A 14,931-nucleotide genomic window follows, 5' to 3' on the forward strand; every position below is an offset into this window, starting at 1 on the left:
AATATGAAATGATGATGCATTAATTCACAAGAATACTGTACAGCCTTTTTAAAGAGGAAGATCCAAGGTACTGATATGGAAAAAAATGGGTCCAGTGCGGTGAAGGGCACAGCAAATGGCAGAACATTGCATGTCACAATCCCATTTTTGTAAAAGGAAAATGTGATTTCGTATGTTGGTTTTCATTCATGTTTAGTATTAATCAAGCACTTGCTATATGTTGGGGACTGGATGCTGAGAAGAAGCCCCTAATGGGACTGACCTTCCAGTAAGAGATTGATGTAATAAGATAAATAAATAAAACACAGTTTGATGTGATAAGTTGCTAAAATAACTAACAAAAAACAAACAGGGATGAGGAATGATGATGTTGATGGGGCTGAGACTTTAGACTCAGTAGCCAGGGAAGACCTCCTTGGGAAGATAATGTTTTAATACCACCTGATGGGTGCAGTGAGCCTGGCCCATATTTAGGGGAAGAGTAACTCAGGAAGAGACAGCAGCCAGTGTAAAGAACATGTGTAGGGAAAAATCTGAAAAACAGACAGCAGACTGCTAGTGGTGGTTGTCTCTGGGCAATGGGTTGGGGTAAGGACTTTTCATTTTTTAAATGATACAATATGAATTTTAAAACTAAAAAACTTACAAGAAGTATGTATTCCTTTTATAACTAAAGGCAGTTGTTATTTAAAAAGAAATATCTTGAGGGCTGCCTGGGTGGTGTTTCTGCTCATGGAAACATGAGGTTTCCATAGCTCAGAGGAAAGAGTCCATGAGTAACAGCATGTAATGGGAACTCTGAGAATCAAGGAGAAAGAAAAGAAGCAGAAGCAACAACATTTTTTTAGAAATTGAAGAAATTTTTTAGAGATTCTTTGTATCCTGCAATATAATTAACCATCTTAAAGTGAACAGTTCAGTTGCATTTAGTATATTCACATTGTCCTGTGACCGCCACCTCCATCAAGTTTCAAAACATTTCCTACCCCCAAAAGGAAATCCTGTCCCCATGAAGCAATTGCTCCTGATTTACTCCCATCCCTCACTTCCTGGCAAACGTGAATCTGCATTTTGTCTCTATTAAGTCACTGATTCTGGATAGCCAAAAAGTTGAAACAGCCATCTGTGGGTGAATGGATAAGTGAATTACAATGGTCAATCTATGCAATGGAATACTACACAGCCATAAAAAGGAACAACGTACTGCTACACACCACAATAGAATGGCCCCCAAAATATTATGCTGAACAACAGATGCCAGACACAAAAGATCACATGTCGTATAACCCATTTATATGAAATATCTGCTGGAGAGTTTTGCAACATTTATTTTGAGCCTGGTATTCGTGGAACAGATTGTGTACATTCACTGCATCCTGTTTTTGGAATTATTTCAGATTTGAGAAAAGTCTCAGTCAGCCATGATGTGAGTAGGTGTTGATGGCCTCCGGTAAAGGGAAGAAACTGTGACATAGGTAAAAAAGGAATAGGAAAGGTTAATAATACTGGTAGCTGTAATTGTCATAAAAATAATAATATAAGCATTGATTGCGTGATCACCAGGAGGTGAACCCCATCTCATGCTTTTATAAGTATGTTAAGTTTTCTTAATATTAAGTCTCATTTCAGGAACCAGAATAAATAATAACTAAACAACAACAAAAATTTTAAAATAATAATAACTAAACACTCATATTTATTGAGTATATACTACATGTCCTGTTCTAAGTGTATTGTATGTGTCTACTCTTTCTATTCTTCACAACCTTATGAGGTGGGAATCACTTTTTGTATTTTATGTATGAGAAACAGGCTCTGAGAAGAAAACTCTTTTGACCAACCTCAGAACCATGCCTGAGCCTCAAACCCTTTTAACTACTCTGCTCTATGATTTCTCATGCATGTATTTCCAGTTTTCTGAACAGAAGCATGATCCAGCTGCCCTGGGTAGACTTCTTTCTTCAGAACCAAAGTGTCAAAGAGTCTTAGATTATATTAAAAACAAATGACACTTCACACCTATTTGGTGTTGGGTTTTTAATTTTCTCTTCATTTGATTCTCCTGGTGACTTAACGAATTCAGGTTTTTTTTTTTTTGGGGGGGGGGTCCTCTACCCTAGATGAGAAATGTAGGTCTTTACAAAGTCCCAGAGAGTGTTAATACTTGACGCTGGGTTTGCTTGCCCTGCCCCAGGCTTGCGACGCCTGGATGGCTGTGAAATTAAGCGGCACCTTTTGCCGCTGGCCATGGTGCTGAAAACGTTTCCCGGCAGCGCCTAGAGTTGCTCTTGGTCCTGTGTTGTCACCACTAGAGTCTCTAGCGAATGGGCTGGAGGAAAACTCTTTCTTAGGCTTGGTTTTTGGTTGGTATGTTCATTGGGCATCTCTGGATTATTGGAAGTTAAAATTTTCATTAACATAACCCACTTGGGATGGGCTTATGAGAGTGTGGATTAGCATGCAGTAGTTGATCATTAGTACATTAAATTGTTGCAGTTGGGACTTACTTGAGGTTTAATACATTTGGTCTCATCCATATGGTTAAGGCCTCAAGTGTACCCCCATTCCAGTTTTTAAATAAAGACAAAACTATCCACCTTTTAATAAAGGTAAGCTGCTGAGTGGTCTTTGGGGACCACCAGCATGCAAGCATGGATCTTGGGGTGAGCACTAGCTCTTCCCATATCTCCTGTGTGATCATGAGCAATATACTTAACCCCTAGAGCCTTGATGTCTTTATCTGGAAAATGGGACTTGCAACCCACCTTGTAGAATTGTTGCAAGAAATTAACTGAAACGAGTGTAAAATGCTTAGCACGGTATCTGCCCAATGAAGTGCTCGATAAACGCAGCTGTAATTATAGTTGTTGTGCCTGTTAATGGCCCCATAATAGTTTATCATATTGCTGAGTTAAATGCTGACATTTGTTTAGCAAAGCAAGGAATATCTCCTAAATTCATACATCTAGATCCCCGCTACCCTGTGCTCTTCTCCTGGTCATTGTGATGAGCATGGAACTAACATGAAAATCAGGTCTGTTTGGCTTCTCTTCACAAGTTCAACTGCTCGGTTGACTCCCCAAAGTATCTGTTTCCTTAGAACATCAGTCAGCTCCTATAGTAGAGAAAAGGTCTTGATAAGTTAACAAACCTGATTTGATTTTCACAATAACCACAGGAGGTTGGGAATGAGATAGGGATGGGGGCACTATAAAGGGAAGGATGCATTACTATAGACATTCTGCAAGGTCTTGCTAAGGGGCTGGAACCATCAACCATGCCTACTTTGCAAATTGATTTTCCTTGATGTTCTGGATCCCAAGAGCAGTTCCTGTTAGCAGATGCAGCCCTCTTTCACTGGGAAGAATCACTTGGTCATTTCCATTGTCACACACAGCCCCTTTCTGGGGCCTCTGTGGTCCTGATCAATCTAATTTGGGGGAGGGGGAGCTTTGTGTATCTGCACTTGCCTGCAGGGCTGTTTGCTATCCTGACTTCCACAAGCCATTTCAGGAGCCAGCTTTTCCTCCCATCAGGGATGCTTCTCTCCTTTCATCTCTTCTCCCCACACTCCCTCCCCTTGGCCTCTTCGGCTGGCTGATTATTCTGGATCCCGCTGACACAGGTGCTTTCTCCTCAAACCAATCGGGAAGCAGGAAGGCTCAGCTCAGCTAGCAGAAGCATTGCTCACCGCAGCTGTGAGTTAGAACCCAGGCTTTCTAAATTGGGAGGAATAGGCACGACTCGGGGTTGGGCTGAGAAAACCTCACCTCCCCCTGCCTGGACTACCTTTGACTTCTGCCTGGGGTAAGGCATTTTCTCCCATGCCAAGAACCCAGTACCCCATCTTTGTGTCTATGTTCCAACCACATCAGTGCATATTTCAAGAAGCTGATTGTGTTTTTTAACATGCTCACAGAGACTTGGCATGCAACAGAGTGGGGAGACAGGGTGCAAAAACCAGGACCCACCCACCTTTCTTTCCTCATATAGGTGTTTATTGAGCACCTACTATGAAAACAGATGGTCTCTTAGGTGCAGAGAACAAAGCAGTGAACAAAGTAGACAAAAGTCACTGCTTGCATAGAGCTTCAGTCTAGTAGGAGAGACAAATAGTGAACAAGATAAAGAAGGAAAACAGCAAATGTTTGAGGACAGGGGCCAAGGAAAAAAATTAGTAGGGCAAGGGAGTAAAGGCCTCACTGGGGATATGACCTTTGGTTTTTTTTTTTTTTTTTTATTTATGATAGGCACACAGTGAGAGAGAGAGAGGCAGAGACACAGGCAGAGGGAGAAGCAGGCTCCATACACCGGGAGCCCGACGTGGGACTCGATCCCGGGTCTCCAGGATCGCGCCCTGGGCCAAAGGCAGGCGCCAAACCACTGCGCCACCCAGGGATCCCCGGGATATGACCTTTGAATAAAGGCCTACAAGGGAATAGGGGAGGGAAGCATGTGGGTCTGTGGGGAAAGAATATTCTAGGAGAGAGAACAGCAGGTGCAAAGGCCCTGGTGTGGGATGTGCTTGGTTTTTGGGGAACGTGGAGGAGGCCAGTGTGGCTGCAGCTGAGGGAACATGGGGAGAGGGAGGACATGAGGACAGGGAGATGGTGAGGGCAGGTCATACAGGGTCCTGCTGGCTGCCAGGAAGACTGACGTTTCTTCTGAGTGACATGAGAGCCATGAGAAAGCTGTGACTCCTTCCATGTCAGTTTAGCTGGTATTTTCTTTTCTGTATATTTGTGTCATGCCAGTTTGCTCTTATTTCCTCAAGATCTTGGGTTTCTTACCAGTCCCCTTGTCTGAAAGGGGCCAGATGACTGGTCCCGGACTTTTTTAGTCTCCTCCTGAGGTCAGAATGTGGAGGAGAAAGGGGAGCCCCCACCTCTCTTGAGATGACTCAAAGCCACAATTACCTGGTCTCCTCCTACCCCTGAAATAGATCTAAGGCAAACTTCACTGTGCACATAGATCCCCTGAAGAGCTTGCTAAAATGCAGATTCTGACTCAGCAGGTCAGCTCAGGGGGCCTGAGACTTTGCATTTCTAAAAGATGCATCTGATGCTCTGCTGTGGCTGTTCAGTAACAAGGGTATGAGGTCAATGCCGCAGATTCCCATGGGGCGGTAGGTCTGTGGACATTGGCAGGGTCCGTGTGTGCACAGAGGGAGAAGGGTTAACGTTTAATAGCCAGCAATTGCCATATTTGACAAGAAATAAGAAAAAGCAATAGGGTAGGAGTGGGCAGCCTCTTTCCAGTCTCCCCCATGTGAAGGCCTCATTGCTGTATTCAGAAAGCTCTGAGATCTGGGCGACACTGGGCAATTGAAACCCTGATAATGCAACCCATAAAAGTGCTGCTTGCTGCCAGTCTTCTGGGACTCTTCCTGGAACCTCAGCTCAAGTCTGATGGAGAGGAAGTCACGTCCCAGCTGTTTAGGGGCAGGAGGCCACCCTCCACCCCCACCCCAGGAGTGAGCGGGCAGTTCCATACAGAAGCGAGCAAGGAGCTAGTTGGCAGAGAAGGGAAGTGAAATCATCAGATTCAAATCATGGCTGCAGAAGCCTCGGCAAGAGGAGGCCAGGGAAGGGCTTGGCGTTGCTTCTCTGTATACAAATATTGTCTCTTATTTTCTGGGCTGCAGGGTGAGGCAGAATGGAGTATTTGTGCAACATAGCCCAGCTTTGTTCTCTGCTCCTAATGACTGTCAGCTCGGAGGCAGGAAGCCAATCAGAGGCACTCGTCGGCAGGGCCGGCTTTTGTTGGCTCCCCAAATTGCCCTGAGTGTCAGATTTGCTTTTCAGAGTGTGCACGGAGCGCGGCTCAGCCGCTTTCAGCTGGAGGCAAAGGCCAAAGCCGGTGACCAAGAAGGCCTGGTTTTCCTGGTTTACTTAGACTCTTACTCCCAGCTTGTCCATTCCAGACTTTCTTTTCGCACCTGGAAAGTGAGTATGTGCTCCGACTCTGCCAGCCTATAAGATTCCTTGCTTATATGGAGCTTCAAAAATGCCAAACCTAAGTCTAGGGCCAAAGGACAGAACAAGACAAGTTAAGCTTCCAAGGGAGAAGGCTGGGAGGTGGCCAAGGGTTTAACATGGCCAAGTTCACCAAAACATACTTTATGATCCTTTTGCAGAATAGTGGATTCCAGTGTTCCCAGGGGACACATGACAATATCTGGAGGTCACTTTTGGTTGCCATAACTGGAGAGGAGGGGGTGCTGCTGGCAGCTGGTGAGTGGAGGCCAGGGCTGCTGCTCATCACTTCCATCACAGAGGATGACCTGGCCCAGAGTGTTGGGTAGTGCCAAGGTCAGGGAGCTCTACTCCAGAGCAACCAGTACCCTGTGGCTTTCCCCTCTGACACCCACTTCACTACACCCAACTTCCTTCTCAGAGATTGACTGAGTAGGGGGTGCCTCTGTGGGTCTGGCAGGGGGACAGGGGACATTCTGGTTTACCAGCTGACCAGCAGATCAGACCCTAATGTAAAGTGAGCAGAACAGACCCTCCCCAAGTGCAGACCTTCCAGCAGGACACCCTCCTATCAACCCGGAGGGAGCATTCCTAGAATATAGGAAGGAGTTTGTGCCTGGAGGGAGAAGGAATGCTACCTCTGGAAATAGCCACATGGACTTCCCTCTATCAGATCTTGAAAGGTCAGCCTCTCAAAGGCCTTACTCTGACCACCATATTATTCTTTTTAGTTTAATTGAGGTGAAATTCACATAACAATATTAACCATTCTTAAATGACTAATTCAGTGGCATTTAGTACATTCATAGTGTTTGTTGTACATTCTCTGTCTAGTTCCAAAACATTAAGCAGTCACTCCCCAAACCCCTCCCCCGGCCCTTGGCAACCACCGATCTGGTTTCTGACTGTGGATTTGCCTGTTATGGACATTTTACATACATAGAACCATACAGTGTGGGGTCTTTTGTGTCTGGTTTCTTTCATTCAGCATGTTTTTGAGGTTTCTCCACATTGTGGCATGTACTAGTACTTCATTTTTATGGCTGAGGAGGATTCCATTGTATGGAAAGATCACAGTTTGTTCATCCATTCATCCACTGAGGGGCATCTGGGTTGCTTCCACTTTTTGGCTGTTTGAATAGTACTGCTATGAACATGCATTTCAGTACCTTTTCAGTTCTCTGGGGTGTATACCTAAGATATATTTTACTGGATCATATGGTAATTCTGTGGGTTTTTTAAGGAACCACCAAACTATTTTCCATAGAGGCCACGTTGTTTTATGTTGTCACCAGCAATGCACAAAAGTTCCAGTTTTTCACATCCTTGCCAACACTTACTGTTCTCTTTTCTTTCTTTTTATTCTAGTGTATGTGGAATGGTAGCTCATTGTGGTTTTGATTTGAAGTTCCCTAACAGCTGAGGATATTGAGCATCTTGCATGTGTTGATTGGCTATTTGAATATCGTCTATGGAGAAATATCTGCTCAGGCCGTTTGCCCATTATTTAATTGGACTGCCTTTTGTTGTTGAGTTGTGAATGCTCTTTATATATTCTGGATGCCAAACCTTTATCAAACACATGATTTGCAAATATTTTCTCTCGTTCTGTTGGTTGTCTTTTCACTTTCTTGATGATGCTCTTTGATGCATAAAAGTTTTTAATTTTTTTTTAAAGTTTTTAATTTTGATGATGTTTAGTTTATCTGTTTTTTCTTTTGTTGCTCATGCTTTTGATGTCAGATCTGATCACACTGTACTTTATTTATTTTTTAAAAGATTTATGTGTTTGTTATTGAGAGAGAGGGAATACACGCATGCACAAGAAGGGAGGCAGAGAGAGAGGAGAGAGAGACTCTCAAGCAGACTCCCTGCTGAGCATGGAACCTGATATAGGGCTTGATCTCATGACCCCTGAGATCATGACTTGAACCAAAGTCAAGAGGTGGATGCTTAACCGAGTCACCCAGGCATCCCTGACCAGTGTACTTTAAGTTGCACCCGCCAGTCTCCCTTTCTGCTTTTTCTCTGTGTAGCATTCGCCACATTGTAACAGTCTATGTGTGTGGTTATCTCATACACTCACTTCTTTTCCATGAGGGCAGAGATTTTTGTTTTATTGTAAACTCTGTCCCCAATGGCCATAGCAGGGCCTGGCCCCCAGTAGGTGCTGAATTAATATTTGCTTAATGAATGTTGGAGGTGAGATGGAGGAATAACGTCTACACTTTCCTTTAAAAGTCATCTGCAGGTTTTTCAGAGCAGTACAATTGTTCTGTGAGACACTCTCGTGATGGATACATGTCATTATACACTTGTCCAGACCTCTGGGATATTCAGCACCAAGAGTGAACCCTGATGTAAGCTCTGGACTTTGGGTGATGATGTGTCAGTGTAAGTTTATTGATGATAACAAATGCACCACTCTGGTGGCGGATGTTGATACTGGGGGGGCAGGTGTGGGGGCAAGGGATATATGGGAAAATCTCTGTACCTTCTGCTGAGTTTTGCTCTGAGCCTAAATAAGCTGAAAAGATTTTCCTTAATTCCTCCATACTCCCTTTGAATATATGATTTTAGCCACCATCATAGCAAACTGCATTGTCCTTGCTCTGGAGCAACACCTACCTGACGATGACAAGACCCCAATGTCTGAACGACTGGTGAGTGATGTCTTTCTTGAGGGGTCTGTCTTTCACTTTAGAGGCAAGTTTCAATGGCCGTGGGAGCAGAGGGTAGAGTGGGCTCACAGTCTTGGAGCCAAGAGCTGGATCATGGAGCTCAGAACCATCTAAGACCCAGTTAGGAATCAAATCTTTGTGATTTTCTCAGAAATAACATTTTTCAGTCATTTGATCAAATCAGGATCTAAGCAGGGTCTAGATTTTGTTATGTCACTTAAACCTTTTATACCACAGCAACTGTTTTCCCTCCTGCCCTTGATTCTGGCAGAAACCAATCCCATGTCCCTGAGGCATGTCCCACATTCTGATGTCAGCCTGGTTGCTTGCATATGATGTCATTTGGCTTGTTCTTCTATCCTTTATGTCTCCTGTCATGGATGTTAGCTCTGGGGGATGTTCATAGTCCTCATTCAAAGTTACTCATTTGGTGAAACTCGGCAGAGCTATAAACTAGCACTAAGATCCTTCTTGATCCTCCTATCCATCCCCAAGCCCCCTGGTTGGCTTTCCGACAGTACAACAGAGGAGACTTTTTCCCTTTCTGTTACCTTTTCAGAGCCAGCTGTAATAGCTCAAATGTAGGTAGAGGGGGATGTAAGAATCCATCTGTTCCTAATCCACAAAGTATACATGGGTCTCAAGACATCTAAATTTTTTTTAAAGATTTCATCTGTTCATTCATGAGAGACACAGAGAAGAGAGAGGCAGAGGCGTAGGCAGAGGGAGAAGCAGGCTTCATGCAGGGAGCCTGATGTGGGACTTGATCCTTGGACTCCAGGATCACGCCCTGAACTGAAGGCAGATGTTCAACCACTGAGCCACCCAGGCGTCCCAAGACGTCTGAATTTTAATAGTTATGAATTATAATGTGTATCTAAAAAATATCACTAACCCACCAAACTTTTGATTTCAAGACTTTTATTTTTTTGTTTTTGCTGAAGCTGAAGCTAACTAAAAAAGAGTCAACTGGAAAAACAGGAAGCAAATAGTAGTACTATGGCAAGCTGATAGGGAAAGAATCATGAAGGCAGGATGCAAATAATTAAAGCTTGGGAAACTTTTAACAGTTTGGAAAACATCCGTGTAGGGGCTCTGATGGAGCAGAGCTTAAAGCTTAATTTCAGATATTATAGACTATCAGTTGGAAGCCAAAAACTGGCAGGAGGTTCAGTGAGGGGCTGGGGACTAGAGCCCTGGCCATTTGCAAACAAATGCAGAAATATTACTCCAATATTTTAGCAACCTAAATGGCTATACTGGTGCATACCAGCTGAGAACCTTCACAAGTGTCTGATCCAGAAGTGAGGTTGTTGTATAGGATCCAACCTCAAAGGCCTTGAGTGATGTGTCTGACAAAGATACTGAACTGGTGCTTTCCAGTAGAATTTTCTCCAGTGATGGAAGTACTATCCATTTGCACCGTCCAATATAGTAGTCACTGGAATGTGGCTAGTGTGTCTGGGGAGGTGAATTCTTATTTTATTTCATTTAAATTAATTTACAGTTAAATAGCCACATGTGATCCATGGCTGCCCTACTGGATACCATGGGTCCAAACATTCTATTTGGCCAAGTGATATATGAGATTGGCCAGAAGGAAAGAAAGAGAGTGTCTTCTCCACACTTCCACTTCTCTTACAAAAGCCTTCAGGCAAGAGAACTCTGGGAAGGATGTGTTGGGGGGCAGTGAGTGCTAGAGGATAGGACAGGTGAGGGAAAATGGGTAGAGATCTCCTGGTGGGCTGGGTCCCCCGTTGTGCCACCCTTTGCCCAGCCAAAGATCTTGACCTTACTTACCTTCTCTCCCTTCCAGGATGATACAGAACCATACTTCATTGGAATTTTTTGTTTCGAGGCTGGCATTAAAATCATCGCCCTGGGGTTTGCCTTCCATAAAGGCTCTTACTTAAGGAATGGTTGGAACGTGATGGACTTTGTGGTGGTGCTAACAGGGTAAGTGTCAGATGCTGTGTTTCTTAGAATTATCTTGAACTCTGAAGACTTTGGAAACATCATGGGTAGTGTGTCCAGGCTAGACTCAGGAAGGCTGAGTCTCCATGTTCTTCTTCAACAGGCCTCTGCCTTTCTGCACCCCACCTCCATACCCTGGCTGTATGTTGCAGCAAATGCTTTCGGTTACAATTAGAATAATGGCTTATTTGAGTTGACTGCTTCTAAAAAACATTCTGTGCATTCTCTCATTTAATCCTCACAGCAACCCAATGAATTAGGAAATATTAATATTCCCATATGACCATAGAGAGATCCGAAACACAGATATGAACTTGCCTAAGATCATCCTGCTAGTGGAACTGGAATTTGAACCTGATATTGTGTGATTCCAGAACTCAAGTTTTAACTGTTGTGCATGTGTGGTCCTCTTGCCTCACTTGGGGATGCCTTTATTTCCAGTTGGTCTTGATTTCCAGCTAGTAAATGTTTGTTGAGAACTTCTGGGTGCAACAATTTGTGGTAGGGCTATGGAGAAAATAAAACTAGATAACATATAGTGTGACTGGCTTCAAAGAGTTGTTGCATCTGTATATAGCACACCATAGTTGAAAGGTGAGTGTGTATATGCTTTCTACCAAGGACCCTCTCTATAAGGTAACACTAGCTGTTATGACAATAGAGAAAAACAAGGTGATGTCTTACACACAACAGAGATTTATTTCTCATTCATTGAAAGTCCAAAACAGGTGTTCCGTGTTGGTGGATCTCTCTTCTCCAAGCAGTGATTGAGGGAACCCAGGCCTTTGCTACATTGTGGCTCCTCATTCTTGACTCACAGCCTCCAAGCACTCTGTGATTGTCTGCAACAAACCACAGAAGATAAATTAGCATGAAAAGTGATATTAGGGAGGTTTTACGGGCCTGGCACATGCCTCTTCCTTTCCTATTCCTTTGACTAGAATTTATTCACATGACACACATCCTTGCAGGGGAAGCTGGGAAACATCAGTCTGTGCTTAGAAGGAAAGGAAGGTGGATTTGCTGAGTAGCCAGTCAGGCTCTGTCAGGGACCCAAAAGTCCTGTAACAGATGCCAGCGTAGACATTACCATTTCATGCTGATTTCTGGCTCCTCTGTACCTTCTACTCGAACTCCTCTCCTCCAAGCTAAGATTGGCTTGTCTTCCAAGACCTCTATTCATTCCTCATAGCTCCCCTCTGCAGGGTCACAGCTCCCCTCTGTGGGGTCACAGCTCCCCACTGCAGCATCACAGCTTCCCTTGGTAGGGTCATAGCTCCCCTCTATAGGGCCATAGCTCCCCTCTGCAGGGTCACAGCTCACCTCAGTGGGGTCATAATTCTCTTCTAGGATCACATTTCTCCTCTCTCTATTGCTATTCCAGATCCTGTCTCTCCTAACAGATGTCATGGGTCTTAGCACCATGCTCTGTTGGCTGGGCTCCTATAATTCAGGTTTTGAGCACATTTGTTGTTTCAGAGCAATGCTGCTTTTCCCAAAAGGAGCTTTGTCATATTGGGCTGTTTCAGTAGAGGCATTCAGATGCGAGTGGTCTGTTGTGGAATCCTGGGCTAGCCTCTAATAGTCTTGAGTGCTTCCCGAGGGTCCTCTGTTGGTTGTGCCCACAGTCCTGTGGCTTGGGACCTTGGTAGGTTCCAGAAATGTATTGTGATGTTGGCACCTATTTCTTACCTTAGTAGGAAACTCGTCTGTGAAACATCCTAATAGCTGATGTTTGTTGTTGTTGTTGTTGTTGTTAAAATTCTTTAATAAAGGGGCACCTGGGTGGCTTAGGCCGCTAATAAGCATCTGACTCTTGATTTTGGCTCAGGTTGTGATCTCAGGGTCATGAGATCAAGCCCTGCATCGGACTCTGTACTCAGCGGGGAGTCTGCTTGAGATTCTCTCTCTCTCTCTCTCTGCCCCTCCCCCACCACTTGTGGACACCCTCACTCTAAAAATAAATCTTTTTTTAAGTGCATAACAAAAATATTCAGACACTCAAAAAGTAGAGACTAGTATAACAAATACTTGTATATGCAAATATTCATTCAATGAATATTTTTTGTATAGCTATTATGTGCTAGGCTCTGGGACACAGCAGTAAACAAAACAAATAAAAGTCCCTCCTTTTGGGCAACAGATAGTCAAGTGGTGAAGAAAGACTAAATAAATGAATAAGTGAATAAATATCTAGTGTATTAGATGGCAGGGGACAGAGAAAAAATTAATCAGAGAAAGAAAAGGACATGTTATGGGTAGGATGGCTGGAAACCAAGGAATACTTTTCTTGGGAAGTCAGTATTTGAATGAAAACCTAAAGGAGGTAAGTGAATGAGCCTTGAGGATAGCTGAAGAAGGAAAGCACCAGGCAGAGGGAACAGCACAGGTGAAGGTCCTGAGGCTGGAATGTATCTGGTATGTTTGATGAAAAGTGAGGAGGCCAGAGTGGCTGGAACAGAGTAATGAAGGAGAGACTGGAAGAGATGAGGACAGGAAGGTGATCAAAATGAAACGTTTGTTTGTTTTTCTTTCTTTTTTTAAGATTTATTTATTTGGGAGAGAGTGTGTGTGTGCAAGTACTGGGGATGGAGGGGCAGAGGGAGAAGGAAAGAAACTCAAGGAGACCCTGCACTGAATGTGGAGCCCAATGTAGGAGTCAGCCTCACGACCCTGAGATCATGACCTGAGCCAAAACCAAGAGTCAGACGCTTAACCCACTGAACCACCCAGGCCCCCCCACGATGAAACCTTTCTCATACAGTGTGAGTCCTCTGTGTTTCCTTTCCTGGCCTTGTCTCTTTCTCTTCCCTGTGCAGAAGACCTTCCTGAATTTTGTGTTTATTTCCAGTTATGTATTTACCCTTTTATATACGTGTAAATAAAAATATAAGAAATATGTGGTACCTATTTTACATTTTGGTTATGTAAGTGTATAAGAAATATATATAGTGCATTTTTTCACAGTTTTAAGTTTCTCTGTAAACGTTTCCTTCTAGTCTTCCTTCTGCACTCACCACGAGATTAATATGATTGACAAGTCTACATCTCGTTGATCCATTTTCACTGCTGCATAATATTCTGCAGTATGAATATCCTACCATGTGTTTATCTATTTGGGTTGTTTCCAGCTTTGGGCTATTTTGAACCAAGCTGTCCCCTCACTCTCGCCAGTGGATTTCTCTAGGGCATCTACCTGGGAGTGGAACTGCTGAGTTGTGTACTGTGAGCATCCTTGGCTTCATGAGGCATTGCCAAATAGCTCTGCAAAGTGGTTGTGCCAATTTATGCTCCCTGGGGAAGCTGACTTGTGTTGGCAGGGACTGGCTTGACCTTGCTGGAAGGAAGAAGCCTTAAAAAAAAAATCCCTGTGTGTTTTTTTTTTTACATGGTTCTTGGAACATCTAGAGAAGCTTGTGTACCATTGAGCATGTCATAAGTCTCACTAAATGGTCATTAAGTTGAAAGGTGGCCATGTGATAAGTTAGTTAGCCACTGGGACATTTGCATCTGCCCTTTGATTACAACAAGGAGCTCTTTTTTTCTAGTTTTTAACATCTGATAAGACTTTAGAGGAGAAATTTATCTGAGACAGATAGGCTCTAAAGATGGAAGCCCATAGTTAGAATTAATGGGATCCATGAACCCTCTGAAATTGCATGCAAAGATTATATGTTTCTGGTCTATAGTTCTCATTAGATTCTCAGGGGGTCTTGCTGTGAACACAAGAAGCCACCATTCTGTTCCTTTGTTACCCCTCTTCCTTTCCCTCTTCATTTTTTCCTGCCTTCCTTTCTCTTGCTTGTCTCTCTGTTGCTTCTCCCATAATCAACCATTCTTCTTCATTGTCTTGTGGTTCTGCCTCCTTCAAATCAAGCACACAGCTCAAATTTCATTACTTCAGATTCCAAGGGGCTCTTTAGTCTCCTGTTGGACTGTAAGTGAGGAATGGAGAGCAGGGACAAAAAGCCCTGCAAAGCCAGCCTACTGTGTAGTGATGCTGTCATACAAATGCAGTACACTCTCAGTTCCGGGTTCCAGGGGGAGAGGACCTGAGTGTATTAATCTGACACTGAGACAACATGGCCTTAATGAGCGCTTTCTGATTAACTCATTGTCTTCTCACATTTCTAAGTGAACTGCAGCATTAAAACACCATTCATTTTTCATGGATTAATAAGGTTCGTGCTGCCTTCTTGTGTAAAGTTTGACAGAAAATATCGTACCCATTGAGTTTGGTTTGTTCTGTGTAGTTCAAGGCCTATAGAGACTCTAACTTTGCAATTTTATCAAACCCCTTT

General features: G+C 43.6%; 1 protein-coding gene across 4 annotated transcripts in view; it reads left to right on the forward strand.

Moving 5' to 3' along the window:
• Positions 1 to 14,931, forward strand: part of CACNA1A (calcium voltage-gated channel subunit alpha1 A) — a 215,369-nt gene that overhangs the window by 29,872 nt on the left and 170,566 nt on the right. For all 4 annotated transcript variants that reach the window (XM_055344578.1, XM_055344577.1, XM_055344576.1 and 1 more), the window contains exons 2-3: positions 8,533 to 8,638; positions 10,473 to 10,612. In XM_055344578.1, the coding sequence (XP_055200553.1) occupies positions 8,533 to 8,638; positions 10,473 to 10,612 (246 nt within the window). The remainder of the gene's footprint in view (positions 1 to 8,532; positions 8,639 to 10,472; positions 10,613 to 14,931) is intronic.

This window comes from Nyctereutes procyonoides, unplaced genomic scaffold (assembly GCF_905146905.1).
Source record: "Nyctereutes procyonoides isolate TBG_1078 unplaced genomic scaffold, NYPRO_anot_genome, whole genome shotgun sequence".
Taxonomy (NCBI): domain Eukaryota; kingdom Metazoa; phylum Chordata; class Mammalia; order Carnivora; family Canidae; genus Nyctereutes; species Nyctereutes procyonoides.